The sequence below is a fragment of the Fusarium graminearum genome, chromosome 1 (genome assembly GCF_000240135.3).
Source record: "Fusarium graminearum PH-1 chromosome 1, whole genome shotgun sequence".
Taxonomy (NCBI): Eukaryota; Fungi; Ascomycota; class Sordariomycetes; order Hypocreales; family Nectriaceae; genus Fusarium; species Fusarium graminearum.
Window position 1 is genome coordinate 5,966,807 of NC_026474.1, and position 25,890 is coordinate 5,992,696.

Sequence of the window (25,890 nt, forward strand, 5' to 3'; positions counted from 1 at the left end):
AAGCAAGATATTTCATCACTGTGAAAATACCGAGGTACTTGCTGTTTGCTCGCGCCTCCCCGATACTCGAAATACCTTAGTTACATCACGGGATGGATGACTTTGCCTGGTTGGCAGGGAACTTCTGCAGCAGCTGGATTCCTGACTGCGACGATGATACAAGGTCTTGTTATTTTTACGCGCCCTGATTACGATGCGCAAACATGGCACGGTACTCTGCTGATCTGGGCTTGTATCTTGGTTGCCATCATCATCAATACTGTCGTCAGCGCTCTACTTCCAATCCTTGAAGGGATGATTCTGATCTTGCATCTTATTGGGTTCTTTGCTATCCTCATTACTCTTCTTGTCTTCCGCGATAATGACAATGGCACTGTAAGTTTTTACGGAGTGGAGGAATGGTGGTGAATGGCCTACGCAAGGCCTCTCGTGGTTTGTGGGATTGCTGGGTTGCGTCTTTTCCTTCACTGGTGTCGACTGTTCTTTCCATGTAAGTCAAATCATCCTTTTAGCGCCTATTACTGACGATTCTAGATGTGCGAAGAAGTTAGAAACCCTTCTCTAGTAGTTCCCCGATCTATCATGGGTAGCATCACCATCAATGGCCTCTTGGGCTTCGGAATGATCATCGCCATGCTTTACAGCGCCACCGACATCGACGCAGCTGTCGACTCTCCCACTGGATATCCCTTTATGGAGATATTCTACCAAGCTACAGGGTCTGTCAACGGAACAGCTGGAATGGCATCACTAATTGTTCTCATGACCCTGTCGGCTACTGTTGGTGTTATCGCCTCAACATCACGCATGCTGTGGGCTTTTGCTCGAGACAACGCCATGCCTTTCTCAGGCACTCTCTCAAAGGTACTTTTCTTTCCCCTCGTGAAGCTTCTTGACTAACAAATCAGGTGGAACCTCGAACCAATATGCCTGTCTGGTCCATCTCCATCACATGCCTTATTTCCTGCCTTATTGGCTTGATCAACCTCGGCTCATCAGTTGTCTACAACGCCATCATCTCAGTCGCTATCTCTGGCCTTTACGCCTCTTACTTTGTGCCCGCCATATTGCTTCTCTATCGACGCTGCGACAAGGATTACAAGATTAGAAACATCACTGGCGACGGACAAGTCCTAGAGTGGGGACCATGGCATCTCAAGGGCATGTTTGGTATTGCCAACAATGTCTTTGCATGCATGTTTATCTTTATTGTTTGGTTCTTCAGCCTATGGCCGCCTCAGACTCCAGTGGATGCTGCTAGTATGAACTATGCTCCTCTGATGACTGGTGGAGTTGCTATTCTCGCTACTATTTACTACTTTTTGTTTGCCAACAAGGTGTACGTTGGGCCCAAGGTGGAGATTTAGATAGGCTCAGATCCAAAGCTCAGTGACAAGAGGGGAATTGGTGCCTGAAATTGAGACTCTAAAGTACTTTTTGTGCAATCGTTGAGATCAGCACAGTCTAACATGTTGAATTCTATAGACGGGTGGCTATTTCCATGGCATGATTGTGATTTCGGGCCAAAGTTTGATCCATCGCTGAGTCTTTTTGTTGTATGTCTCCTCAGTCATGATCTGCTGGTTTGGACGCACAACGAGTGTAAACATATCCGAAAGACCCCAAGGCGCAAAGATGTCCCATTCTCCATCATCTCTCAAACTCACGCCAATCAAAGCCGTGTTGGTTCCCCACGCAGTCATAGCGGCCTCGCTGGAGTGGTGTTGAGGACAAGGTCGTCCGAATTTCTTCTCGTACCAGAGATGCACACGCGCCTGGTTTCGAATCTCAACTTCAACGGGAATGTCCTTGAAGAGTTCCTTTCCCTTTTGAATGACGGCGTCTTCAGCTTCCCATGATAGATCTGATGCGTCAAAGTAGATCAAGTCGTAGTCATCTATGCCCTGTTCGGGATCTCGGTTTGTCATGACGTTCCAGACGGTTTGCGTGAGTGCACCGGCGGCGAGATACCAATTAGGGAGCTTCATCTCGGCAGCGCGCGACAAGACGACCATGAGGGTTTTGTTGTGTTTGACTGTTTCTTTGAAGCGCGATATTTGGTCGTTGAGGGGTAATAGGCTGGCGTCCATGGTTGCGGTAGTTTGTGATGTTCACGTTTGTGTTTGGGTAAAACAGAAAACTCAGGCGATCTTGATGTGATTTGAGTGTCTGCACGTGACACAACGCTGCACAATGATTACATACGTCTGGATTGTGAAGGAATGATTATATTTGGATTTTAAATGAGTTTAGCAGACTGAATTTACTTGGCACCTATAGTTTGTCATAATTGAGATCTTGGCCATGGCTCCCTCTCTGATTAGTTCTGTATTGGCTTGGGACATCTGCTCAAGTTGCAACACGGCTGTTTTTTTTTCATGAACAAACAACTTTGTCAATGATTTCTTTCCAATCGACCATTTGATATCTGACTTGGTTATCATGGTAGTAACAAACTGCAATTGGATCTGATTTTGGGGCAAAGGCAGCCGCTTGTAAGGTGGTGCCTACAGTCACGAAGACAGATTGCCAATCCGCTAGCCAAAGGTTTAAACAAGCTGTAGCTGCCTTGGAATGCAGAGCTAGGTGAATCATGGTTTTGAGGTATATAGAGAGAAGCTTCCCATTAAGGACTCTTTTTCTTCTTCTTCAGACTTTTATCCAATGTCATCCTTTTTCGCTCTTGTCTGCCACTATAACTCACCGCCCTATCCTTATAACACTACTGAAGATGGACCACCAGACTCTACGTTCCTCGGTGTAAACCGTTAACAGTACTGGTCGTAGAATAACTCTCAATCCTATATGAGAACATATACATATACATTTTTTTATATATTCACCCAGAACGTTCTGATGCATAGCAATGCTGAAGACAGGCCGGAAGCGATACCGGTCCAGAGGAAATTACCCCACCATATACAGTACCGAGTCAGCAGCTGCCTCTAACAGTGAGATCTGCTCAACTCGCAGACAGCAGCCCGGACAGCCAACCGAAAGCTGCAGGGCAGTCGACAACACTGGTCTGCCACGTATCACGGTAATCGATAGTTGCACAAACCCGGCAATGTCTTTGATTACCGTCGTTGATAGGCCTTGGCCTTTCAATGACTCTCAGAGACCACAGATAGCGGATATCGGCCCCGCTTAACTCGGTGCCAGATAAATCATCACAAGACCCAAGACTCTCTACAAGACACTCAGGAGAGTGCGGGGTAACTAGACGGAACTGTCGGTCTGTCTCCGGAGCCGGCCGACTATCTTACACGTAGCAGGAACCTTCCGTCTCTCCTATATCAACCATTTCAATTTCATTCTTTCTCTATCAAACACCATTCAATTATCGTCAATATGCCTTCAACTTCAATCTACAAGTCTGTCATCTATCCGGGCAATCACGAGAAGCTATCTTCTCCAACAGATACCCAAAACTTCATCGACAACAAGCTCGTCTCCTCAAAGACAACAAAATGGATCGATGTTCACGATCCAGCAACAAACAACATCATCACCCGTGTCCCAGAAAGCACAAAAGATGAACTTGAAGAAGCCGTCCGATCAGCTAAAGCTGCATTCCCAGGATGGAAGAGGACAAGCATTATTAAGCGTCAGCAGATTATGTTCAAGCTGACGCATCTGATCCGCGAGCATATGGATAACCTTGCCACAAGCATCGTCACAGAGCAAGGAAAGACTTTTGCTGATGCAAAGGGTGATGTTCTGCGTGGACTGCAAGTTTGTGAGACGGCATGTGGAATTACCACTCAGCTCACTGGAGAGGTTCTCGAGGTTGCAAAGGATATGGAAACACGGTCTTACCGACAGCCTCTTGGTATCACCGCCGCCATCTGCCCATTTAACTTCCCTGCTATGATCCCACTGTGGTCTCTCCCTTTGGCGACAGTAACCGGAAACTGCATGATTGTCAAGCCTTCCGAGCGTGACCCAGGCGCAGCCATGATGATTGCCGAACTCTGCAGAGAGGCTGGTTTCCCTCCAGGTGTTGTCAACGTTGTGCATGGTTCAAAGGACACAGTCAACTTCCTCCTCGACGAACCAGAAATTCAGGCCATTTCTTTCGTTGGATCCAACAAAGCCGGAGAATACATCTACCAACGCGGTTCAGCCAACGGAAAGCGTGTCCAAGCTAACCTCGGCGCAAAGAACCATGCGCTTCTGAGCTTGGACGCAAACAAAGAGCACGCACTCGACTCAATCGCCGGCGCCGCATTTGGCGCTGCTGGACAACGATGCATGGCTTTGAGTGTTTTGATCACCCTGGGCGATGCGAAGCAATGGGTGGATGATCTCGTGAAAAAGGCAAAGAACCATGTTGCTGGTAGTGGATTTGACTCCAAGTCTGACTTTGGGCCGCTCATTACACCGCAAGCTCGTGATCGCTGTGAGGCTCTTATTACCAGCGCTGAGAAGGAGGGTGCCAAGATCCTCCTCGATGGCAGAGGGTGGAAGCCCGAGGGTTTCCCCGACGGTAACTGGGTAAGTGAAACAATCAGAGACAAAAACAAAGACGCTAACTATCGCAGGTCGGCCCAACAGTCATCGCAGGTGTCACGCCAGAGATGGAATGCTACCGCGAAGAGATCTTTGGTCCCGTGCTTCTGTGCATGGAAGCCGATACTCTCCAATCAGGAATCAACATCATTAACTCCAACGCTTGGGGTAACGGTGCGGTCATCTTTACCAACAACGGCGCCAAGGCCTCTTTGTTCCAGCAGGAGATCGACGCTGGACAAGTCGGCATCAACGTGCCGATTCCCGTTCCTCTCCCCATGTTCTCCTTCACAGGCAATAAGAGAAGTGTGGCCGGTACTGGCTTAGCCAATTTTTACGGCAAGGATGGATTGAGATTTTACACCCAGTGGAAGACTGTGACATCTCTTTGGAAGGCGGATGATGCCAGTACCGGTGAGAAGTTGACGAGTATGCCTACCAGCTCGTGATCGGAGGACAAAGAGACAATAGCAACCTACGATGCGTTAGTTCAAGTTGGCCACTGTGTATGTGGCTATTGAGCATCGTCTATTGTCGTGTCAATAAAAAAACAAGGTGGCGTCTAGACAAACCTTGCAAGTTCTTTGTTCCGTATTGCACGTCCCTAACCTGGACATCCACATATTCAGCCTCGACTCCACAGATGCCTCATGTCTTTATCGCTTAGTCTCGCTATTCCCACTAAATCTCACCTTGTAAAGGGTTCATTTTGGACTCGGTTAAGAGACTGTCCGAGGACAATACAATTCTTTGCTATCGTCGAACATCCACCACCCTGTATGCTGGACACTCTCTAGTCTGGATAGTAGACGACGCTAGCTTGGTTTGTCTCCAGTCCCGCTATGGATCACTACGAAATATTTTAAGTTGGTTGTCGGCTGTTGTTAAATTTTGTCTAGTATCAACCATCATTCCCACTGTTCATCAATTTTGGGACCTTTTTTTGTTGCCAAGATTTCTTGGATTCAAAAGAGGTTGCCAAAATGGCCTCTTATTCCCTCTATGAGAAGTACAAGACAGATACTCAGTTCTTCGTCGGCTGGTTAGCGAATGAAACAAAGTTGCGCTTCCTGTCGTCCAATACCACCAACCCCGGCCCAGCACCACAACTCGACGTTAACGCTCCCCCTACTGTCAATGGTTTCGTCCCTCGGGCCAAATACCTAGCCGACCAGAATCAAAAAGTTCCTTACTATATATTCAGCGCTCTAGACTCGGCCATCCGAAAGAGAAAGATTGCTAGAGACGCCTACAAAGCAAACGCAGAAGCCAAAGTCGATCCAGTCCTGGCAGAGAGCGATCGCACTCATCAACACTTTACCAACACCTTGGAACAATGTTTCGACATCCTCGGCGGTGCCGGCTGGACACGCGACACTACACAAGATGAAAATTTGCCTACTCTCCAAGACCTCCAAGATGACATATCCAGGAGCTTCGCGGCACTGAACATCCAAAACAAAGAAGCATCTAGTGAGGAAGAAGAAGAAGCGACAAGTTCCAGACCAGCTCAGCGACGAAGACCTGCAAAGGGAAAGAAGAAAGGAAAGTCCAGGAAGGCCAAAGCAAAGCAGCCTGCCAAGGGACCAGTCCATGAACAGATTCCTTTGGAGAGATTGCTCAACATCGACGGCCAAGACGAAAGGGCAAACAACTATATGCTTGCTGTACATTCGGCAGCTCAGCAATGGATCGAGCTTCGATGGTGCACCGCCTACGTGTGGAAGGAAGCCGTCAACAGCGGAGTTACTCACAACACCGCCGTCGCGGCTGCCACATCTAAAGTGGCTTTCTCAATGGTCCGGAGAACTCATGCCGCCATGTTGGCCGACTTTGCCGGGAATGACTCTTATCTGACTATCGTGAGGGCACTTGCTCGCGGTGATGTCAGCAACGCACAAGGAACGTTTCAGTTCGATATTGCGAATCCAAATGGCGAAATAATACCCAGAACGATTGAAGACATCGAGGAGCAATTCCTTTACCATGTCTACAAAGCCCTCAAGGCGTTTCTTGACGATTTTCGACTAAACAGGACTGGCAAGCCAACAAGGAATATGACACGAAGGATTGCTAGTTGGGGTCCGAATGCAAGATTGGACACAATGACTCACGATGAGCGACTGACCTGGCGACATCATTATATTATAAAATGGCTCTACGACCTCGTCAACTGTTATTCAGCAGCGCAGCTGAATGCCAAGAGAGACTCTGATCACCCAAAGAATTTGGAAGACGTTGACTGGGCAGTGGGCAAACGAACTCTATTCGGCCTCAACGAATTCGCGGCTGATATTACACGCCTAGCGATGCAGGACGCAAGAATCAAGATCGAAACGCTGATCCAGCCACATCACGTCTTTCAACTCCAGTGCATTGTGGACGCTTTCACCATTTCCAAGGGATGGCTGATAACAGTGGACTCGGAGCATGTCATGGAGGAGCCCGCAGACTTCGAGGCAAGGCGGGATATCGATAAATTCTTTGATCGACATAAGATCTACTCCCTGGGCAGCTACCATAAGGGAATCGAATGGATGTGTATCTATTTGAAAGAACATTGCGATGATTTCGACAACCTCGTGAGGGGTAATGTTCTTCCGGACATCATCGATGTTGAACAAGACTTTAGAAATTACCTCGGCCAGCACATCTATGCCAAAGGTCAAGCCGAAGAGCGAATTAATGTTATGACGAGGCTAGAAGACATCTGGATCGATTGGGAAGCTATAGAACCATCTCGATTTCAAGAGACGAATGGGCTGCACGAATACTCCCCCTTTCTCTGCGGCGCTAGTCTTGAGGAAGCCTTGTCGATATCATTCAAGCAGATGATGTGGTTGTGGCAAGAGATGCAGGAGCCGGTGCTTATTCTCCAACTGTACCGATTTCTCAAACAAGGAGATTACATTGAGAAGCCTGTGCCGCTATGGGAAGCTCTTGAAATTCTCTTCAAAAAGTGCGCGTTTCCGAAGGATGTGGACGGTCAAACCGACGCAGGCAAGATAACAGCAACTATGACAAGCATGAAGCCAACACATTTACAAACACTAGGCCAGAGGAGGGACAAGCCTAAAAATGTACACGAGACCTACGACATCAGTTGGTGCACAAACTTCAACCGAGAATCTGCATTATCAGCCTATCGAAAGGCCGACTGGAACCATGAAGCTCTTGGCGTACTGGATACTTCTTTGTCTAGCGATTTGGGCATTCTCAAGTCTCTAGGTACAAAATCCGATGATGAGGACGACGATGAGGATGCAACGCCTGCTCTTCCTGAGGCTAGGGGTACCAGTGCAACAGAAACTGAAGGAGGTCCATCCACAGCCCAGACAATAACTCAAACGACCTCACCAGATCCCCGTCAGCCACCGCCAGAGATCAAGAGCGATCGTGACGTTGTCTTGAATGCTGAAGCGGATTTCCTGCAGGACGTGTGTGGTTTCTCGTTAGAAGCACCAATGAGGCCTCTCTCTGGCATCAACTACCCAATCATCACCCACACCATACTTGGCGTATTCGCTCAAGTTGAAAAGGAACTCGAAGCGGCAGAGAACCTAGTGTACCTAACTTACTACGATGAAACCTGGGCTCAGCAGCATGGTCGTCCATCGCCGAAACCTGGCACGAGCAAGAGAGGATCCATGTTTATTTCGTCACTTTCGAAGAGGGATGAACCCTGTGTGGAGTTATTTGAAATCACGGCCGATGTTCTACAGCGTGAGCGTCGGCGAATATGGGAGTTTACTTACTGGGAGGATCACGCTCAACCCAAGAAAGATGGCAAATGAACTGATTCAGGTTTAGATTTTGGAGATACTGGGGGATTTTAGATATACTGGACTCAAATTTAAATTCGTTTAAGTGGCATGTCTTGTAAAGTTATTAGTCGAGTAAAGGGTGATTAGGTTGCATTTTTAAGCTAATATCAGCCTTGGGCTCCTGGAAGCGAACAATATTCCTGTCCACTATTTTAACTCTGCTTCCGTCCTCTTGATTTTAATCAGCTGCCTTTGTTTTGATCTACTATTTTGCTGAACAAGAAAAAATATGATTGACAGATACTCCGGGATATTGATGATGGTACGGAGTAGAGGAGGATCATCCTATCAAGATAATGTCACGACTGATGAATAACTAATTAGACAAGTAAACTTTACGTTATCTATCATCCTTGTCAAATAGCCTCAGCCGAAAGACTAAACATCAAGCGGTGAGTCAAGATGAAGAAGAAGTAAAAATATCTTTGACGCTGCCAAGTACTTGTTGGTATCGTGGCAGGGCAGGGATACCTTGGCAAGGATATGACATCATTAGCAGTGCGTCAGGATATGGCCACTCCAAGAAATGAACGACACGTACAAGACAAGACCAACTTTCCAAGGCAATCCCTGACTTTTTGAAACATAATCTACAAGGCTGATACGTTTGATCCTGATTTAATTGGTGATGTCCATCTATTTAACACAGCCTTTTCCTCTCTAACTTCTGAAACACCATCACATTATACATAGTACTATTCTTGTCTGAGATACAATGCGTCAGTCACTGTTTTATCACTTTTTGTATCTCTGGGGAGCTGTCGAGGGAGTCGATCTCTCATCAAAACGAGGTCTCGCGTTCCATGGAGATGATCACGAAGCCGACAATAAGCTTCTCACCTCAAACAACTCAGAAATCGCGTGGTATTATACCTGGTCTCTCTGGCCTGCACAACAAATCGGAAACTCTCTACCCTTTGTTCCGTTAATCCACGGCCTAGATGATGCATCAGATTCAGAACTTCAAAATCGTCTAAATAATCTTCCCGACTCGTCAACTCACCTTCTCACTTTCAACGAGCCAGACGGCGAAACTGACACCGGAGGAAGTGCTATTTCACCCAAAGATGCAGCAAAGGCTTATATGAAAAACATCGTTCCATTGAGAGATACCAAGCGCGAATGGTCGATAAGCCATCCCAGCGTTACCGGCTCACCACGAGGCTTGGAGTGGCTACGCGATTTTAACGAATCATGCTACGATATCGACGACAAGGGTTGTCCCACGGATTTTATTGCTGTGCATTGGTACGGCGACGCCGTGGGCTTGGATAACTGGCTCAACAGTCTTCGCGACTTTTACAACGAGACCGCACCTGATGCGCCGTTCTGGATTACGGAAATGGCTCTCCCGAAAGAGGATGAAGAAGCAACTCTTGCCATGATGAACGAGACTCTACCGAATTTGGACAAGAGAAAAGATGTTGAAGCGTATGCGTGGTTTGGAGCGTTTAGAAAAAATGACGCCAACGAATGGACTGGAAAGAATGTTGCACTGTTTAATAGCGATGGAGGTTTGACAAAGCTTGGTGCTGAGTATTTGGGCGGTGAAGACAAGGGTTTTGAAGAGGGAACCTCAGAGGGAATTGTGAGGATGCCTTCGATGGGTCTTTTGGGAGCTACGATGTTTGCGGCGGCTGTTTACTTATGGTGATTTAGTATATGAGTACATGTTAGATGAGTAGATAGTGATACCAATTTTATGACATATAGACTTTGTATTTGAAACTAGGAGTAAGTGTTCGTGAATGGGCATCACCAAACGATACTCAGCTAATTCGTGTGCTTTAGCGTCGTCCGTGTCATCTCTCATTGATGGATGGTCTTAGCGCTGACTTTTGAGTGGTGGAACAATACAATTTAGCGTCTGAATCTGCAGAGTACTCTTGAGGACACTGTTCATTGACACATCTCCAGGTTCAGCATCATGACATTCTATCAAGAAAGAGGACGGAAGATTCACAATTACAGATCAATCAGGCTAATATAAACCACACTAATATTACATGCCTCATTAATCCCAGCTCTTTCGCAGCCTATCGATCGAGTATAACCGTCGCTCTGCCGGTCAATGTTTCAGAGCAGCCTATAGTGGCATCTGCAACTTGGTTCCAACGAAACGGAACCCAATCATATTCCACGCCATCGAGCGTTGACGATCTTCAATACTTGCTATATGTGCGTCTCACGTTTTTGATGTTTGCTAAATCCTCTGTTCCTGAGTTTAGACTGCCTTTGTTTCCTGTCATCTCATCACCGTCCCAACCTCTGTCCGTATTCAGCCATGATCATCAACCCATGATTGCACGTGGTATCACTCAATGCAACGTCGTGCTCCGAGACAGGGTATGATGTGACGTAAAGACCTTCTCCGCACCAAGATATCCACATCCATGGTAGACAAGTTTCGCCCAGCCTCTTTGGCTTCCCCTTCGGTTTACAGGGCTGAATTACACCGACTAGAGAGCCAATTGTTGTCAATCCAACTCATAGAACATAGTTAATCACTCTATCCAATACACGGATTAATTACCTTTGAGTTCTAGACCATTCAGCACCGATTGGTGGGATGTCACAACTCTCAGCTAGACCATATCGCTTACCATCCCAGCCAATAACTCGGTCAAAGGATTCACCCTCTAGTCTGTTCTACAAACAGCCTGATTTCCCCCGCACGATGATCACAATCGAACTCGTACAATGGATGCTGACGCTAAGCATTCGCTAATATACCCGAACCACGCGCACCAATCGCGACTTGGCGCGCAATGAAAAACCTGGGGAAAGGTCTAGCTCCAAAGCTACCCCAGGAACTTCTGGAGTCGCAACGACAAGCTTTCCGTTGCTCATCGACAACCGCACCAGTCATTAACCTTGAACCTTCGTCATGCGAGCTTCAACGGCATTCTACATCCTTTCAAGAGGGGTTCCTTGCTGTGGACATTGACATGTTGACTCCGCATTGTTCGCATCGCCAATCTCTATAAAGCTCCCATGAGCTGCTGTCTTCTGCTGTCTTCTGCTGATCAGTCTCCACTCGACCACTGCAATCATGTTCTTCAAGACTGCCGTCGTTGCCGCTCTCCTCCCTTCGGTCTTTGCGACCAAGGGCAAGGGTCCTGATAAGGATGGTAAATACTGGCTCTCCGGAGACGGTATCAAGGCTGCCTTTATCCCTTACGGCGCCTCTATCACCAACCTTTTGATCGATGACCAGTACGGTATCTCCCGAGACATCGTTGCTGGCTTCGACAACGCCACCCACTACAGCATCGACAAGGGTCACCCTCATCTCGGTGGTGTCCCCGGACGATACGCCAACCGTATCCGAAACAGCACCTTTGAGATTGACGGCAAGGATTATCACGTCAAGCCCAACGATAACCCTACCAAAGAGTCTCCCGATGGCGCCGATACCCTTCACGGTGGCCCTGACGGTTGGGATTACCGCAACTTCACTGTTGTGTCCTACACCGACTCGAGCATCACCTTCTCCATCGTCGACCCCGATGGCAAGGAGGGTTTCCCCGGCGAGGTTGTGTCCTATGTGACATACACCCTCGAGGGAATGGACTGGGACATCAAGATTGTCGCATTGGCCACCACCAAGAAGACTCCCATCATGTTGACCTCCCACACATACTGGAACCTCGATGGCTTCTCCAACAACGAGACAAACACTGTTTCCAACCACTCCCTGCACATGCCCTACGGTGGCCAGCGCATGGACGTCGACAACATCCTTATTCCCACTGGTGATATCATTGCCAACAAGAAGGGATCCGTCAATGATTTCTGGAGCAAGAGAAAGATGATTGGAGACCAAGAGAACAACGAAGACCTGAAGAACAACTGCGGTTTCAACTGCACCGGATATGGTAAGTCGCATTCTTTTTTGTTTCTATTAAAACCCTGCTAACATCATATTCTAGACACCTGCTTCACCGTCAACCGTGGCCAGCTCGGTAACTACGACTGGCGCACCGAAGGTCCCGTTGCTAGTCTGTCTTCCGCATGGTCTGGCATCCAAGTCGACATTTACTCCGACCAAGATGCCTTCCAGTTCTACAGCTGCACGCAACAAAAGGGTGACTTCCCTCTGAAGCGCACTCAGGGTCTCAAGGATAACAAGGACTTCCCTCGAACAATCCCCAAGTACGGATGTGTCGTTCTTGAGGTTCAGGACTACATTGATGGTATCAACCACCCCGAGTGGATGCGTGACCAGAAGCAAATCTTTGAGCCCGGTGGTGATCCTTATGTTCTCCAGGCTAAATACACTTTCAGCCTGAAGGGTGGCAAGGAGTAGATAATTTGTGTCTGATAGTAATTCGATTAATTAAACGTTTAATTGTTGACGGATAATAATGGAAATACGTGACAATGTTGATCGCGGAATTGGGCCGTCAGATTCCGTCCACGATAGCGTCACGCCCGGCTTCAAATTCCGACTCGGATGCCATCCCGACTTCGCTTATTTATATCAACCCCGGATGCTGCGGGGAACACTCATTGTCATAATAAGTCACATATCTATCCATCATAAATTATTGTACATATTTCCATACCAATCATGTCCAACATCAAGGAATACTATCTCCTCCCCACAGATCTCGTTCCAAATTCACCAAGACCACTTCTGCACTATAAAAATGTGTTAGCTAAACGACCAGGCACCACGCATTGCGACCCCGTTGAAGTTTGGGAAACGTTCACCAAGAACGGATGGGACGTGGAATGGATCTTTCGATATCCCCAAACCCAATTATCTCACTTTCACTCGGAAGCGCATGAGTGCATGGCAGTCCTTTCAGGAACCGCAACTATTCGCTTCGGTGCAGGTGATACATCAGACGACCTTCAAGAAAACACCTATGGCTCGTCTTGGGAGAATGGCGGCATTGAGCTTCAAGCTGAAGCGGGAGATGTTTTTGTCATCCCAGCAGGCGTAGCACACAAAACACACAACACCAAACCCGAAGCAGAGTTCAAGCTCCTATCACCCGGTGTTGGACACGGCATCGAAGCTGATGACCCACGGCAGGCCCTGGGAGAGGTTGAATTGTCGGGATATACCATGATGGGAGCTTACAATGGTGGAAACTGGGATTTTGTCAAGCGTGGTGGCGACTATGGCAAATCGTGGAGGGTTCGAAAGCCCAAGTGTGACCCTGTGTTTGGCCAGGATGGTGGCCTTGTGAAGAGTTGGCCTGGGGACGACAAGGATGCTGATTTAGAAATTGTTCAAGTAGAGAACAGGGAGCATCGGAGAAAGAGCTCCAAGCTCTAGGTTGTAAGAATTGAAACAATCTTAACGGGTATCATAGCGTACAACTGTGTGTGGGGGTGCTTTGTTTCATTGGGCTTGTGTATATTTCCGGACGGAATTAAGTGGACGGATCTGTCAAATAGGCTCGGAACTACAAAACCATACTCGTATTCGATCCAGTGCTATCAAGCCAAAATACCAAGCCTTTGTAGGTGCATCCGGCTGAACAGTTCCATCGTGGGGTTTAATTAAGGATGCCATACTACAATGCACATGCCATCGAGTTTAAGATAAGCATACTTACAAGGTACATGCATTTTGTGGGATCCGTAGATGGGCAAAACACAAGATCCCGCAGTAAAGACGAATTAAGAGGTTGATTCAAATATGTAACTTGTTAGAACTAATATTATAACAAAGTCAGAACTCGGTTTATATAATCCATCAATCAATTCCAATATCGTATTCGCATTATACAAGGTCACAAACTCGTGACACTTTAGTCCTGGACACCAGTAGGGGTATTGCAGAGGATGCCTTGGTCAAGCTAAAGAGATTTTAGTTATATTAATCATCAATACCAAAGGCAAACTCACGATGGGGAGGACACAGCAGCGAGCTCGCTGGCCAATCTCGGCGCAGACAGCGCTGAAGTTGTCGGCGTCGGTGGGAGACGAAGGGGCTGTTCATGTTAGCTTGGTCTCTTATCGAAAGGCTCGATGACTTACGGTTTCCGCAGTCGAGGTCGGCAACACCCAAGACATCAGTAGCACAGCACTGAGAAGTGCCGTAGAGGCCACTGCAAGGGATGTAGGCCTGTCGCTTCTCGTTGGCGGGAAGGGCAGAGACAACGGCTCCAAGGAGGGCAACGGCGGCGAGTGAGAACTTCATGATGAATAGAGTGATTGGTTTAGGAGAGTAAAGATGTAGATTACTGTATTGGATGTGCTTTGAGGATGTGAATGAGGATTTCAAAAGTGATTTCCGGTCACAACGCCTCTGTATTTATACAACTCGCCGTCCACACAAGTCCATTTTTAATAAGATGAGCATAAGCAATTTCTTGTCGTCATCTCTCAATGACCTATTGCCACTCAACAATGATAGAAATCATGTTAAAGCCGTTGACGTTTTGAAACCTACCATCCCGGTCTATATCGCAGCTTAAATGGAGCCTCGAAACCTGTTGTAGCGTCGCAACAACGAGGTACGCCAGCCGGACAGGGGATAGCAACGCATTAACGCGTTTCGACGATCCAAGCTAATTGAACCTTTTAATTGGTTGGGTCGTCGGAGGTATCGCTGAAAGGGATGCCAGACTGCCGAAATCGCCACAGCAAGTTATATGAGCTGTCGACGTTTCATCCAATTATAGTGGACTTTGTTAAGGACTAATTTGGGACTGCTGCTGCTGGGCCGATGTCATTGTTTGCTGGAATGTCACATTGAGTTGGTTGATTCGCTGAAAAGGTACTGCTTGATCGTCATAATATCGTCCCGGGATGTCCGCTTTGTTCCTGTTTCTGCTTGTCTCTCAGCTCATCTGAGCCTATCCATACATCACACTGTACCTGCAGATTACTTGTTCCAACCCCAGACACTAAGTTATTTGTTGAGAAAAGATGTAAGTGGCTGTCTTAAAGTGCGGACTAATCCTTCCGTACAAGGCAACTTGACTCTATATCATGATTTTCGCGAGGTCGCTTATCGCTGATCATGGATCCAATGCCCCAGAATCAAGAAAATCTCCTTATGGGTACTCTTGCGAAGATTCCATGAAGAATATGGTTAACGTATTACCTATGTACATCTGGGGATTCTTGATTCTCGAGAAATCATGCGATCGCGATGCCCAGAGTTTGGTGTTTCGAAGCTGGGATCGTAAACGTTGACCGTTATTTACCTGGGCATCGGACGTCCACCGAATCGATTAATGCGCATGAATTCCCAATAAATTATGTGCCACGTAGAAGCACTTCCTTGAATCTCCCCTAACACATATTGTCTTTCAATCAGGCGACGATAGAGCGGTGTATCCGATGCGAAGTGCCAAGCTGACAATATGCCACACTACGTGGTAGAAAACATGTCAACTCAGACAATATAGCAACATCATCCCTTTATTAAATCTATAACATATGACTGTATCTAGAGCGTTCTTGGCTTCAATATGGAAGAGAATACTGGGTTCGTAAAAATCTATGGATCATACAGGCATATCGCATATGATTTCCATCCAGCCACCTCATGTTGTTCTTATAGCCAAGGTATTAACATACTAGTGATGGGGTGACCTATATTCTAGCACTTATTAATTGCTTTTTCTACATATTTCATCGTCATCAGTGGCATGCTAAGCCTTTTTGACCTGTGAACCAATAAGAGACTATTTCTTGATTCATGGACTTGACTGTCGTCCACGGAAATGAAGCATCTTTTATACATATCTCAAGTTGGTTTTTACAAAGCTGCAAATGTAGATCAGGGATTGAATACCGAAATAAGCTTCAGTATTTGTTTCAGATAATAGCGAGAATATTATTATTTAAATGCGTCAAGTTAAGGTATTCTTTCAATAGCTTCAGAGATGCACTAGTGAGGCTTCCCCATCAACTCTCTCTATAGTCTTTTGGAACAGGGTATACACACGCGTATATATCTTGTTCTAAGCAGTCATTTCCTTAAAGATAGAGCAAATAAGAGATTATCATAACAGTATTACCCCGGAACATTAATAATACTCATATTTGTATCCATCGTTAGTATATTGAAGGTGGCAGACTGCTATTTGATAACTGTAGTTAAACTATTGCTACCCTGTGGTACGAATATGCACCCAACTAAATCTTCTGTTGATGAAATAAAAGCAAATGGATGCAAATGGGGTAAATGTGCTCTTGCATAATAGAATGATTAGCTGTCTCATGAGTTTTTGATATGTGCCGATCTTATAGTTGGTAATCTCCAGTAAATTGAAAAGGCAGGGAGTACGACTTGGGGTTGAAGGAATATGAACAAAAATGTGTCTCATGATATGATATGACATATTTTAGGCGAAGCCTATTGCGGCGAGAAGTGCCAGGATGTCCTTTGTAACAATTGTACTCAAATGAAACGCGTAAAATGGTATTTATATTTATATGCGAGCATTTCGCCACACGAAGGAATAAGATAATTATGCAAGCTCGCTCAGACGCCTCAAAACATCATCCTCAAATGGGTAATCGTCGCTCTTAATCTTTCCGAAAGCAGGCAACAAGATAGCCTCGTCAATCTCAGCATACTTGCCACGCTCAATGTGCACAAGCTGGCCGTTCTTGGACTCATCAGCCATCAAGAAAGCGGCACATCGTGAAACAACAGAAGCAGGCTGTAGCTCAACGTTGATGGCGTTAAGAAGCATCTTGAGCTCGGGCAGGACACTGCTTTCTGTCCAGCTGGGCGCCAGAGTGTTGACGCGGATAGGAAGTTTGGCAGCATCGAGGAGAGGAACAAGACCTCGACCCCAGCCAATGACTCCGTGCTTGGCAGTTGCTGAAATAATTAGTATCGGTTGATAACATGTGAGGGACTCATTCGAACTTACAGTAATCAACAGCTCGTACACGCTGGAGACCGGTGGTAGAACCACTGATAACAATGCTTCCACCCTCAGCTTGTTGTCTCAGGTAGTAAATCGCGAGAGTGCATGTGTTGACGACACCCTTCAAGCTGACGTCCATAAGGGCATGTGTTGGCTCGATCAGGTCGCCGTTATCATCAACCTGGGTAGACAAGTAATCGGCACGAGGTCCGAGGCCAGCATTGGCAAAGACATGGTCAATACGACCGTAGACCTCCTTTGCCTTCTTAAAGAGAGCAACGAGGTCAGCCCAGACGGAAACGTCAGTCTTGACAAAAGTAAAGGGACCCTCGTGCTGCTTCTGGGGAGGCTGAACGTCTCCGTTGACGACTGAAGCACCCAGGGACAGAAGGAATTCCACAGTAGACAATCCGATTCCCGAAGAACCACCTGGAGAAAGTAAGTATTTTCGGTTACGAGGAGTGGAGATTGTGTTATTTTTCGTACCTGTAACAATGACAACCTTGCCCTTGAGGGCAGAAAGCTTGTCGTCTTGGATCACGAATTCAGCCATTATGATCGATGTAACTTCGGGGGGAAAATGAATTATGATTAGCAAGGAAAAAGCAAAGAGGGAACTTGGCAAAAAGTACCAAGGGGGGAACCTCTGAAATAGGTTGCGTTGTATTGATCAAGTCAAGCAAAAACACTAGACTAGCGTTCAGGGTGGGAACGGGGCGATTTGTGTCTACGTCCTCAACCGACAACGTCGCATGACCATCTCATTGATTCGCGTATATTTGTTCGGCTACAGATTAAACCGTGCTTGCGTACTATCTTTGACAACCAACTGCCAGTTGGCGAGATTCTAGACCTTGGATCTCCATAGTTGATGAACAAGTGGGCTCGGATAAGGCGGTGTCTTGAGTCTGGGAACCCTGCAGAAACCCCTGAACAGTGTCTGGAGGACCCATTTCTGTTGGACCATTGGCAGAGAAAAAATCTACGATAGACGCGAAGGATTCACGGATCCGAAGATGAGATTATAAGCGGAAATGATGACTGAATCTGTTTACTGTGTATGCATGCAGGTAATTTGTTTGAACTGCTGTTTCAATGTGATATATTACAATATCTCATAGATCTTGTCCGGGGGATCAACAGAACCCAAGATGAGCCACCATCCCAATACTAACGTCTGTGGAAACGGGAGCTCTCGGCCCGGAAATGAACGGACTTCACACTAGTCAAAAGGTCCAACGGTTTCCGTGGTTTAGTCCATTTCTTCCACTACTAATGACAGTCTAGTCAAGGGGCTAGTTATCCAGTTCGACAGGCATCACCATGTTTCCTGACCAAAGAGATCCGCTTAAAAGGTTTCACAGTGAAATCCATCGCTTAAGCGGCAGACGTCAACATCATTTCGTTTGTCCGCCTTGATGCAGACCCATACTCTTCTACACGAAAGGAAAACAAAAGCAAAATGTAGTCGTTCGCACGAACCATTCATTATTAACATTTTGTCTTCTCCACGGGGATTTTATTTGTTTGTCTAGTTTTCCTCTTTTTAAGATTTTGTTTTCGATAGAGTGTCGTTCACCAGCATGGCTCGCGTGGCAGGTGATGGCGTGGCTCTCCTGTGGGCCACGATTGCTATGCTTTCGCTCTCGTGGATCTTTGCGACACTACGATTTGGAGTGAGGAAATGGAGGAAGAATCTTGGACTGGATGATGGACTGATGTTGGCTGGCTTGGTAAGTGCTCTGATCTCTTATGGCTTACTTGACTAACTGGCATGCAAGATTCTCTACACCGTCACCACGTCACTCGTTATTAGATGCTGCTTCTACGGCTCTGGCCAAAAGAGAAAGGATCTCGAACCCAACGACATCAAGATGGGGACAAAGGTATGTTCGTCACGAGTTCTACACTCTCAATACTAACGTCGTCAGCTCTTCTTCATTGCCCAGTTCTTCTACTCCGCCTGCTCCGTCCCGATTAAATCCAGCATCTGCGTTACAATGCTTCGGATCTGCGACTCTCGACGTCGTTTTGTTTGGACCCTCTGGGGAGTCATCGGAATCACCGTCTTTACTGCCCTCGTCTTCATCATCGCTACCGCCAATATTTGCCATCCGATCGAGACGCTATGGGGAGAGGCAAATGGTAAATGCAATACAAAGGTTAACAGCAGTATTGGGTTTTACTTTTCTGCCGTGTCAATTCTTACAGACTGGACGTTGGCTATTCTACCAGCCATTCTCCTGTGGAATATCCAGATGAAGCAGAGAGTCAAGTTACCTGTTATTGTTATGCTGAGTCTAGGCGCTTTGTAAGTCAACGACCCTCGACTTTGATGCCATACTAATATCTTATAGTGCAAGCTGTGCAACTGTCGTCAGATTAGGTTACCTCACACTCTACAACGATCCAACCGAATTTGTCTACAGCACAGGCGCCATTGGTCTATGGTCCATCCTCGAAGAAGGCATCGGTATCATCGCCGGATCCATGCCTGCCCTTCGACCTCTTCTCAGCCTACCCATATTTGGTCGAAGCACATACGCCAGTGGTGGTGCATCAAACCAAGCATCTAGTCACATGAACCTAGGGCATATGTCGAACAAGAGGACCCAAAATCAGACAGATACGGAGTTGAATGACTACCATGCAAACCTAACGACCAGGATCTCTCACAGTCGGGACAAGCAAAGTTTGGATGATAATGATAGTCAGAAGTTTATCTTGAAATCCACAAAAGTGGTCATGACGACTGAGCGGGCTTAGCAAAAATTTAACGTTTTGTATTCCAAATAACAATAAATTTTCTATCATTTTCGTCTTTTACCAGGTTCTATCAGTTTTAATAGGCTTCATTTTAAAGAAAGCTCGAAAGGATTGTTAATTGTGTATGTACCCTTAGAATAGATGAGGGGCAATCCGCATCGCCATTCTGGCTACCTCCCATACGTATCTCTCTATGTCTGCATGCTTCTCGACAAGATCCTCCATGTAAACGTGGTAACGATATCCTTGGACAGCCATATTGCTTAATACCGTATCGTGCATGGAGATGGAGATTGCGTCATCTATCAAGGGACTCTGCTCAGCATCCAAGCAATCGAGTGCCTCCTGGAAGAGATATTCATGCCTCCGGCAAAGGCAACAATGTTGACAGAACTGTTCAAAGACAGTTCCATGAAGCTCTGTCACATCATAAATGTCGCGCAAGAAAAGGGCATCAGCGTTGTTGCTTCTTGATTGCAGCATGACACCGTCGGAGTGGTTGAATATGCTGCAGTGACATTCAAACGCCAAGTAGATTTTTGCAAACAACCAGATCAACTTTGAAGGCATCTGGTCAAAGGACATCCACTGGTTCTCCGATTCCAGCGGTGTGTCTCCCACTATTCTGCAGTGATCTGTAAACGACTCCTGCATTTCGGGTATCAGGATGTCTGCTTTGACGAGTGTCGACAGACCCAGCCTCCATCTTTCTGGCCTCCTGTATATGTCGAGTCTGAGCATGGCGTCGAGAACAGGCTCAACGTGCTTCTCGATATCGGCTGTTGTCGTGTGTCGGTCCCGGATCGATCGAAGCTCTGAAAGAAACTCAATCAGAGGAACCGCGTCGATCTGACCAAAGCGAAGGAAGAATTTTGGTAAATGAGGACGCAGAATGTGATCGCGGTTCCCTAGATAGGCTCTTGCTAGAGTCGGAGAGGCATGGACGGCGGATAAGAGTTCTCCAGGGGATAGGTAAGAGAATACCTGGATATTTAACTCGGCTGGAAGATTGGCAAAGAGGTCGTCTTGAATTGTCATATCCATGGTGAAATGCATAGAATGTAAAGAAGGTGCTTGTTTAAGGTCAAGTTGGTGAGATGTTGTGGAAAGACAGAGGTGGTAAAGGTGGTTTGGTTAAATGAGAAAGATGATTTATTATATACACTGCCAGTTGAAGTCAAAAATACATAAGAACCTTTGTTCAAGTTTTAGATTTGAACATTATTGGGTAAACTTCATAAATACTACGCATGTGGCTCAGCAGAAGCATCTTCTATCAGTAATTCTCATTGCATGGCCCACACGTTGCTATGTCGGTTATGCATATGTTCTTATTTTGACGGTCAGTCATTGGTCATTAGGAAAACCTTGATATGTGTTTATTTATTTTTAGGCTTCTTGATCGACTGAGTTTGTGTGTTGTCGAAATGAGGGCGTATTAAGCCTTGTTATCAGCTGTCTAAGTTTTCTACACAAAATGAACGCACAATTTGAGTTGCACTGCGGAAAAATAGAATTCGCAATGCTGCTTCTAGTCTAAAATTACTCGGGTGTCGATACACGAGAGAATAGTCAAGATGGTCGGAAGAAGCGATCCAAGGAGATAGATACATTATAAAGCCGTCAGTTTGCCTCTTGTAGTTTGTTCCAGTGATGTAGCGATATTCTGCCGTGAACAACCGCTCAGATGTCCGGGAGGGACCAAGCCACAACAATGCTGACAGAAGCAACCCAAGACATGAACAGATATCTTTGACTGAAATCGCACTGAAAGTATCAAGCAAAAATGAATCCTCAGCTACAAAACCTCTACTCAAAGAATGTTCTGAGTAAAGATGATTCCTTTCGTTTGATTTCTCTCCAACCAGGACCTTCTCACACGCCGCTTGCTCTTTGTCTTCTGAACACCAACCTCAGCGACATCCAGCCCTACGATGCCGTTTCCTATGTTTGGGGCGACATGAAAGACCCTATTTCAATCAGTGTTCAGGATGCCGATGGGTCCCAGACTCATGTACGCATCTCGCGCAACTGCCACGCTGCACTGAGTAGTTTACGTGATCCCCATGCATCTCGGCTCCTCTGGATTGACTCCATTTGCATTGATCAAGAGTCCACTGCCGAGAAGAATCACCAGATCGGTCTCATGGGTCTTATCTACCAGAATGCCTCAAAAGTGATGGTGTATCTTGGAAAAGGCACCTCCGAAAGCGATACAGCTATGAGATGCTTCCGCGAACTCGATGAACCGTCCAACGACAACAGTCTTGCTGCCGTGGGAGCTTCGGCTGTTCTTCAGGAGAATCGAGTTGCAGTGGACAATTTGTTCAAGAGACCATGGTTTTTCCGAGTATGGGTTCTTCAAGAAATCACCTTTGCACAAACAGCCACTGTCATCTGCGGCGACTATCAACTGGATTGGGAAAGCTTCAAGACGTTCTACCATTGGAATGTGAATGCAGGGTGGATTGAGAAACTCCCATTCTCAATCAACTACGCTGTATCACCAAGCCCATTTGTTTCTTACGTTACCTATGGTGAGCGGCTTTTGAAAATCTTGGTAGACACAAGATCCTGCGGCGCAACCGACCCAAGAGACAAGCTGTACGCCATCATTCCTCTTCTAGATCGAGACCATGAAGGGATGCAGGAAGAGAACGAAGAACAGAAGGAAAGATGGCAATATAATGAGGAAGAACTGCGGCAACTAAGTATTCGACAACGTCGCCTGAATATTCAAGTCAATTACAGCGACTCTGTATCACGGGTGTATACCGAACTTGCCACTTTGCTAATGGGCTCGATCGGCCTCGATGTTCTTTCATACGTTGTCAAAGAATCGGCCATGCCTGGATTGCCAACATGGGTCCCAGACTGGACAGTTCTTTCTCCCTACTGGAGTGCTACTCAGAAGGTCACCAGAGGTAGGTATAAACCATTTTCAGGGTTTCCAAAGGGGCCGTCTCAACACATCTGGGGTTGGCGAATGCTGTATCCTCATCTCATCGACACGTGGACGATTTCCAATTATCCAACGGCTAGCGGCGAGTCATCTAAACAGCTTCATATCCAAGCGGTCAGCCTCGGCAGGATTGAGAAGCTAGGTGATGTATGTGATCTCGCAAACAATTACTTCCCAACTGGACAGTGGGCAAGTCTCGTACCAGACGAATCGTATCTCAAGAATCCCGAAATGCCCCGAGGTTTACCTACCGAGGAAGCTCACGAATGGGACAGCGGCCCAAGATCTTTATCTCTGTTTGCCAGGACTCTGACATTTGATACCGTGGTATATCCTCAGGTTGCCAAAGACGCTATAACTTATATCAGAAGATATAACGGCGAGATTGTTGATGACGCCGACAGTCCATGGGGTTATTTTGGAGATCCAAATTCCAGCAATGGCGAAAGGATGCCGCTGATAGAGATTTTCCAAGGTCCAGGGAGCTTTGAGAGACAAGTCATGCAGATCCTCAAGCGTTGCGATGGGAAAAGGCTATGCATCCTCGACACTGGACGAATTGCCCTGTTACATGACAAGGCCCAGGTGGGTGATGAGGTTTTTGTTGTTGAAGGGGCCAGCACGCCTTTTGTATTCAGAGAGGCGACAAAGGATATCAAAGAAACTACATTGTCAGAAAGAATACTCAACTTGGTGGGTGATGGGTTTGTTCTTGGAGTTATGAATGGTGAGATTTGGGATCTCGTAGATAATGGCGAGGCATGCAGAGAAAAACTCACAATAAGGTGATAGATATATAGTTTAGTGTACTCTTGCTTTAGGTACCATAGCCCTGTGATGAAACTTGCAATTTTTGGCACAATCACTTAATACAAAGCTTCGCTTTTAATGGTACTACCGTAATTTTCCACCATATTTAACGACTTAGGCGTCTTGCCACTGTAGGGTCTAGGTAAGGTAACTTAGCTATCTGATGATTATCTAATGGCTCAAGCAAATTAATGATGGCTATATTTCTATCTGTCAGAAAGTCTAGATCATATACGGAAGTGATTAATAGGGCAAGATCTAGAGGCATGCTTTAGTCGGCTAGCTAATATCGTCGAATATGGTGGAAAATTACGGTATTGTTACCAAAGGAAGAATGGAAATCACAGTGCCGCTTCTAGCGTGATCGATCTGTCTTGGTTTGTAACTAGTCAGGGGCCAAGACAAGGGAGCTTATTACCCTTTTGATTGAGTCAAGCGTGACCCACCCTGAACGAGAGCCTCGTTCATGGAGAACGAACCTCGTAAAGCAACGACGTTACCAAAGCTTGCCCTTTTAGCTTTTAGTGGCATGTCATGCCGCCGTGGTTCCATTTCATATATCAACCATATCTGCCCAAGTTTCTATATTCCAGAACCACGTACCTGATTAGTATCTAGATCTCGACCATATTCACATTTCTACTTGCACAAGAGTCTTGGGTATCTACAATGCGAAAGGACACTTCTCAACGACGAGGACGACAGACTCACAGGAAGTCTCGAGGTGGATGTATGGAGTGCAAAAGACGTCACATCAAGGTATCTACACCTATACCTTGACTAATTATGCAACTAGACTAACATATCCCAGTGTGGGGAAGAGAAACCTCAATGTCGATCTTGTGTCATTCGTAACCTTTCATGTTTATACCGACATGATCGCTGCTCTTCTTTGGAAGAGCTTCACACAACGAAAGCCGCCAGGCTTGAGAGTAATTGTGAAGATGTTTCCAGCACGATGTCTGAAGACAACCGAAGCCTCTCGGTTCCAACTTCCCTTGACTACCTTACGGCGACATCAGACGTGTTCAGTTTGCACGAGCTCGACATTCTGCATCACTGGACCACGACCACGAGTCAGCTCATGTGCACACAACTTGCTCCAAATCAAGCATGGGCTATAAAATTACCACAGCTGGGGTTCCAGTATCCTTTTGTCTTGTACGGAATACTCAGTTTGGCGAGTCTCCAGCGTGCTCTCTCTGATCCTAAAGATACCGAAGGCGATTTGGCGGCTGCCACAAACTATCACGCCAGTGCAGTACAAAGTCTTCTAGCTGAACAAGCTACTACCTGTCAACATAGTGATAAGACTATCGATGCAATGTTTGCCTTTTCCATCATCGATACCATATATGTTTTGGCTACCTACGGCACGCTCTCTCGTCAATCCGAGCCGACGTCTCGTCCTTCTCGTGTTCTTGAACTTGACTGGATCCGCGATGTTCGAAGCGTGAGAGCCCTACTCAAGCCTTTCAACGACAAATTAAGAGAGGGCTGCTTTGATGAGTTTGCAAACCTCAAGACATTTGAGGATTGGGATATGGGCCATGGGTCAGTTCGTGGAGATGATGGCCTACTGAATCTGCGGGCATCATACCAGGGATGCAATTCTTCTGATATCGAGCTGTATAACTCAACTGTTAAGCTTCTCAGAAGGTGTCGTCCTTACAAGAGCTCTCTGGGAGATGTTGGTACAGACAAAGCAAGGCTCAGCAGACCAAATCCGCATTGGATCACACCATTGATCTTCCTACAAGAGGTACCAGAAGAGTTTATTGACAGGTTGTATCAGCGGCAGCCGCCAGCTCTCTTGATCTTGTCCTTCTTTGGCGCAATGCTATCCGCGTATGACACTGTTTGGTTCATGGATGGATGGGCATTAGAGATAGTATCGGCCGTTGACTATGCTCTGGGAGATTACTGGGCACCTTATACCACATGGTGCCGAGAACAGGTTGCTATGAACTTTGTCAGGTGGGATAGTGGGAGTGAAATAGCAACGCCAGTTTAGCGAGGAGCCAAATGTAATGGTGATAGTCATCAGATACATGCATGTACAAACATAAAATAATACAATCAATGTCACAGCAAACTAAAAAAAAGGATATTATAGTTACAAACGATATATTTATCTCATTAGCATGGATTGTTCAATCTCCTG

At 46.4% G+C, this 25,890-nt stretch overlaps 13 protein-coding genes across 13 annotated transcripts; 9 read left to right on the top strand and 4 right to left on the bottom strand.

Annotated features, from left to right (window-relative positions):
- Window positions 1-408: 408 nt before the first annotated feature.
- On the top strand, window positions 409-900 carry FGSG_12016 (uncharacterized protein; the record flags this gene model as incomplete). The annotated part of the gene is made up of 2 exons (XM_011319364.1): window positions 409-432; window positions 535-900. The coding sequence occupies 2 exons, from the start codon at window positions 409-411 to the stop codon at window positions 898-900; spliced, it is 390 nt and encodes a 129-aa protein (XP_011317666.1).
- A 593-nt stretch (window positions 901-1,493) lies between these two features.
- FGSG_01825 (uncharacterized protein) lies at window positions 1,494-2,090 on the bottom strand (the record flags this gene model as incomplete). The annotated part of the gene is made up of 1 exon (XM_011319365.1): window positions 1,494-2,090. One exon carries the CDS (start codon window positions 2,088-2,090, stop codon window positions 1,494-1,496), a length of 597 nt encoding a protein of 198 aa, XP_011317667.1.
- Window positions 2,091-3,351: 1,261 nt separating this feature from the next.
- Window positions 3,352-4,961, top strand: FGSG_01826 (methylmalonate-semialdehyde dehydrogenase; the record flags this gene model as incomplete). The annotated part of the gene is made up of 2 exons (XM_011319366.1): window positions 3,352-4,497; window positions 4,545-4,961. 2 exons carry the CDS (start codon window positions 3,352-3,354, stop codon window positions 4,959-4,961), a joined length of 1,563 nt encoding a protein of 520 aa, XP_011317668.1.
- Window positions 4,962-5,495: 534 nt separating this feature from the next.
- FGSG_01827 (uncharacterized protein) lies at window positions 5,496-8,306 on the top strand (the record flags this gene model as incomplete). Its single annotated transcript, XM_011319367.1, has 1 exon — window positions 5,496-8,306. One exon carries the CDS (start codon window positions 5,496-5,498, stop codon window positions 8,304-8,306), a length of 2,811 nt encoding a protein of 936 aa, XP_011317669.1.
- A 745-nt stretch (window positions 8,307-9,051) lies between these two features.
- On the top strand, window positions 9,052-9,990 carry FGSG_01828 (uncharacterized protein; the record flags this gene model as incomplete). Its single annotated transcript, XM_011319368.1, has 1 exon — window positions 9,052-9,990. The coding sequence occupies one exon, from the start codon at window positions 9,052-9,054 to the stop codon at window positions 9,988-9,990; it is 939 nt and encodes a 312-aa protein (XP_011317670.1).
- A 1,398-nt stretch (window positions 9,991-11,388) lies between these two features.
- FGSG_01829 (uncharacterized protein) lies at window positions 11,389-12,645 on the top strand (the record flags this gene model as incomplete). Its single annotated transcript, XM_011319369.1, has 2 exons — window positions 11,389-12,214; window positions 12,269-12,645. The coding sequence occupies 2 exons, from the start codon at window positions 11,389-11,391 to the stop codon at window positions 12,643-12,645; spliced, it is 1,203 nt and encodes a 400-aa protein (XP_011317671.1).
- A 264-nt stretch (window positions 12,646-12,909) lies between these two features.
- Window positions 12,910-13,626, top strand: FGSG_01830 (uncharacterized protein; the record flags this gene model as incomplete). Its single annotated transcript, XM_011319370.1, has 1 exon — window positions 12,910-13,626. One exon carries the CDS (start codon window positions 12,910-12,912, stop codon window positions 13,624-13,626), a length of 717 nt encoding a protein of 238 aa, XP_011317672.1.
- A 338-nt stretch (window positions 13,627-13,964) lies between these two features.
- Window positions 13,965-14,555, bottom strand: FGSG_01831 (uncharacterized protein). The gene is made up of 3 exons (XM_011319371.1): window positions 14,334-14,555; window positions 14,202-14,287; window positions 13,965-14,152 (listed from the first exon to the last, which is right to left on the bottom strand). The coding sequence occupies exons 1-3, from the start codon at window positions 14,494-14,496 to the stop codon at window positions 14,105-14,107; spliced, it is 297 nt and encodes a 98-aa protein (XP_011317673.1). The 5' UTR covers window positions 14,497-14,555; the 3' UTR covers window positions 13,965-14,104.
- Window positions 14,556-16,780: 2,225 nt separating this feature from the next.
- FGSG_01832 (uncharacterized protein) lies at window positions 16,781-17,741 on the bottom strand (the record flags this gene model as incomplete). Its single annotated transcript, XM_011319372.1, has 3 exons — window positions 16,781-17,139; window positions 17,192-17,617; window positions 17,675-17,741. 3 exons carry the CDS (start codon window positions 17,739-17,741, stop codon window positions 16,781-16,783), a joined length of 852 nt encoding a protein of 283 aa, XP_011317674.1.
- A 1,030-nt stretch (window positions 17,742-18,771) lies between these two features.
- FGSG_01833 (uncharacterized protein) lies at window positions 18,772-19,954 on the top strand (the record flags this gene model as incomplete). Its single annotated transcript, XM_011319373.1, has 4 exons — window positions 18,772-18,921; window positions 18,970-19,074; window positions 19,120-19,499; window positions 19,546-19,954. The coding sequence occupies 4 exons, from the start codon at window positions 18,772-18,774 to the stop codon at window positions 19,952-19,954; spliced, it is 1,044 nt and encodes a 347-aa protein (XP_011317675.1).
- A 132-nt stretch (window positions 19,955-20,086) lies between these two features.
- On the bottom strand, window positions 20,087-20,998 carry FGSG_01834 (uncharacterized protein; the record flags this gene model as incomplete). Its single annotated transcript, XM_011319374.1, has 1 exon — window positions 20,087-20,998. One exon carries the CDS (start codon window positions 20,996-20,998, stop codon window positions 20,087-20,089), a length of 912 nt encoding a protein of 303 aa, XP_011317676.1.
- Window positions 20,999-21,740: 742 nt separating this feature from the next.
- On the top strand, window positions 21,741-23,705 carry FGSG_12017 (uncharacterized protein; the record flags this gene model as incomplete). The annotated part of the gene is made up of 1 exon (XM_011319375.1): window positions 21,741-23,705. The coding sequence occupies one exon, from the start codon at window positions 21,741-21,743 to the stop codon at window positions 23,703-23,705; it is 1,965 nt and encodes a 654-aa protein (XP_011317677.1).
- A 979-nt stretch (window positions 23,706-24,684) lies between these two features.
- Window positions 24,685-25,740, top strand: FGSG_12018 (uncharacterized protein; the record flags this gene model as incomplete). Its single annotated transcript, XM_011319376.1, has 1 exon — window positions 24,685-25,740. One exon carries the CDS (start codon window positions 24,685-24,687, stop codon window positions 25,738-25,740), a length of 1,056 nt encoding a protein of 351 aa, XP_011317678.1.
- Window positions 25,741-25,890: the final 150 nt, after the last annotated feature.

Bases quoted from the DNA above. Each gene is read 5' to 3' on its own strand.
- FGSG_01831 (XM_011319371.1), bottom strand. From the start codon at position 14,496: ATGAAGTTCTCACTCGCCGCCGTTGCCCTCCTTGGAGCCGTTGTCTCT. The intron at 14,288-14,333 runs GTAAGTCATCGA...TAACATGAACAG, and splicing joins CGACCTCGACTGCGGAAACC to CCCCTTCGTCTCCCACCGAC. The intron at 14,153-14,201 runs GTGAGTTTGCCT...AAATCTCTTTAG, and splicing joins GCTGCTGTGTCCTCCCCATC to CTTGACCAAGGCATCCTCTG.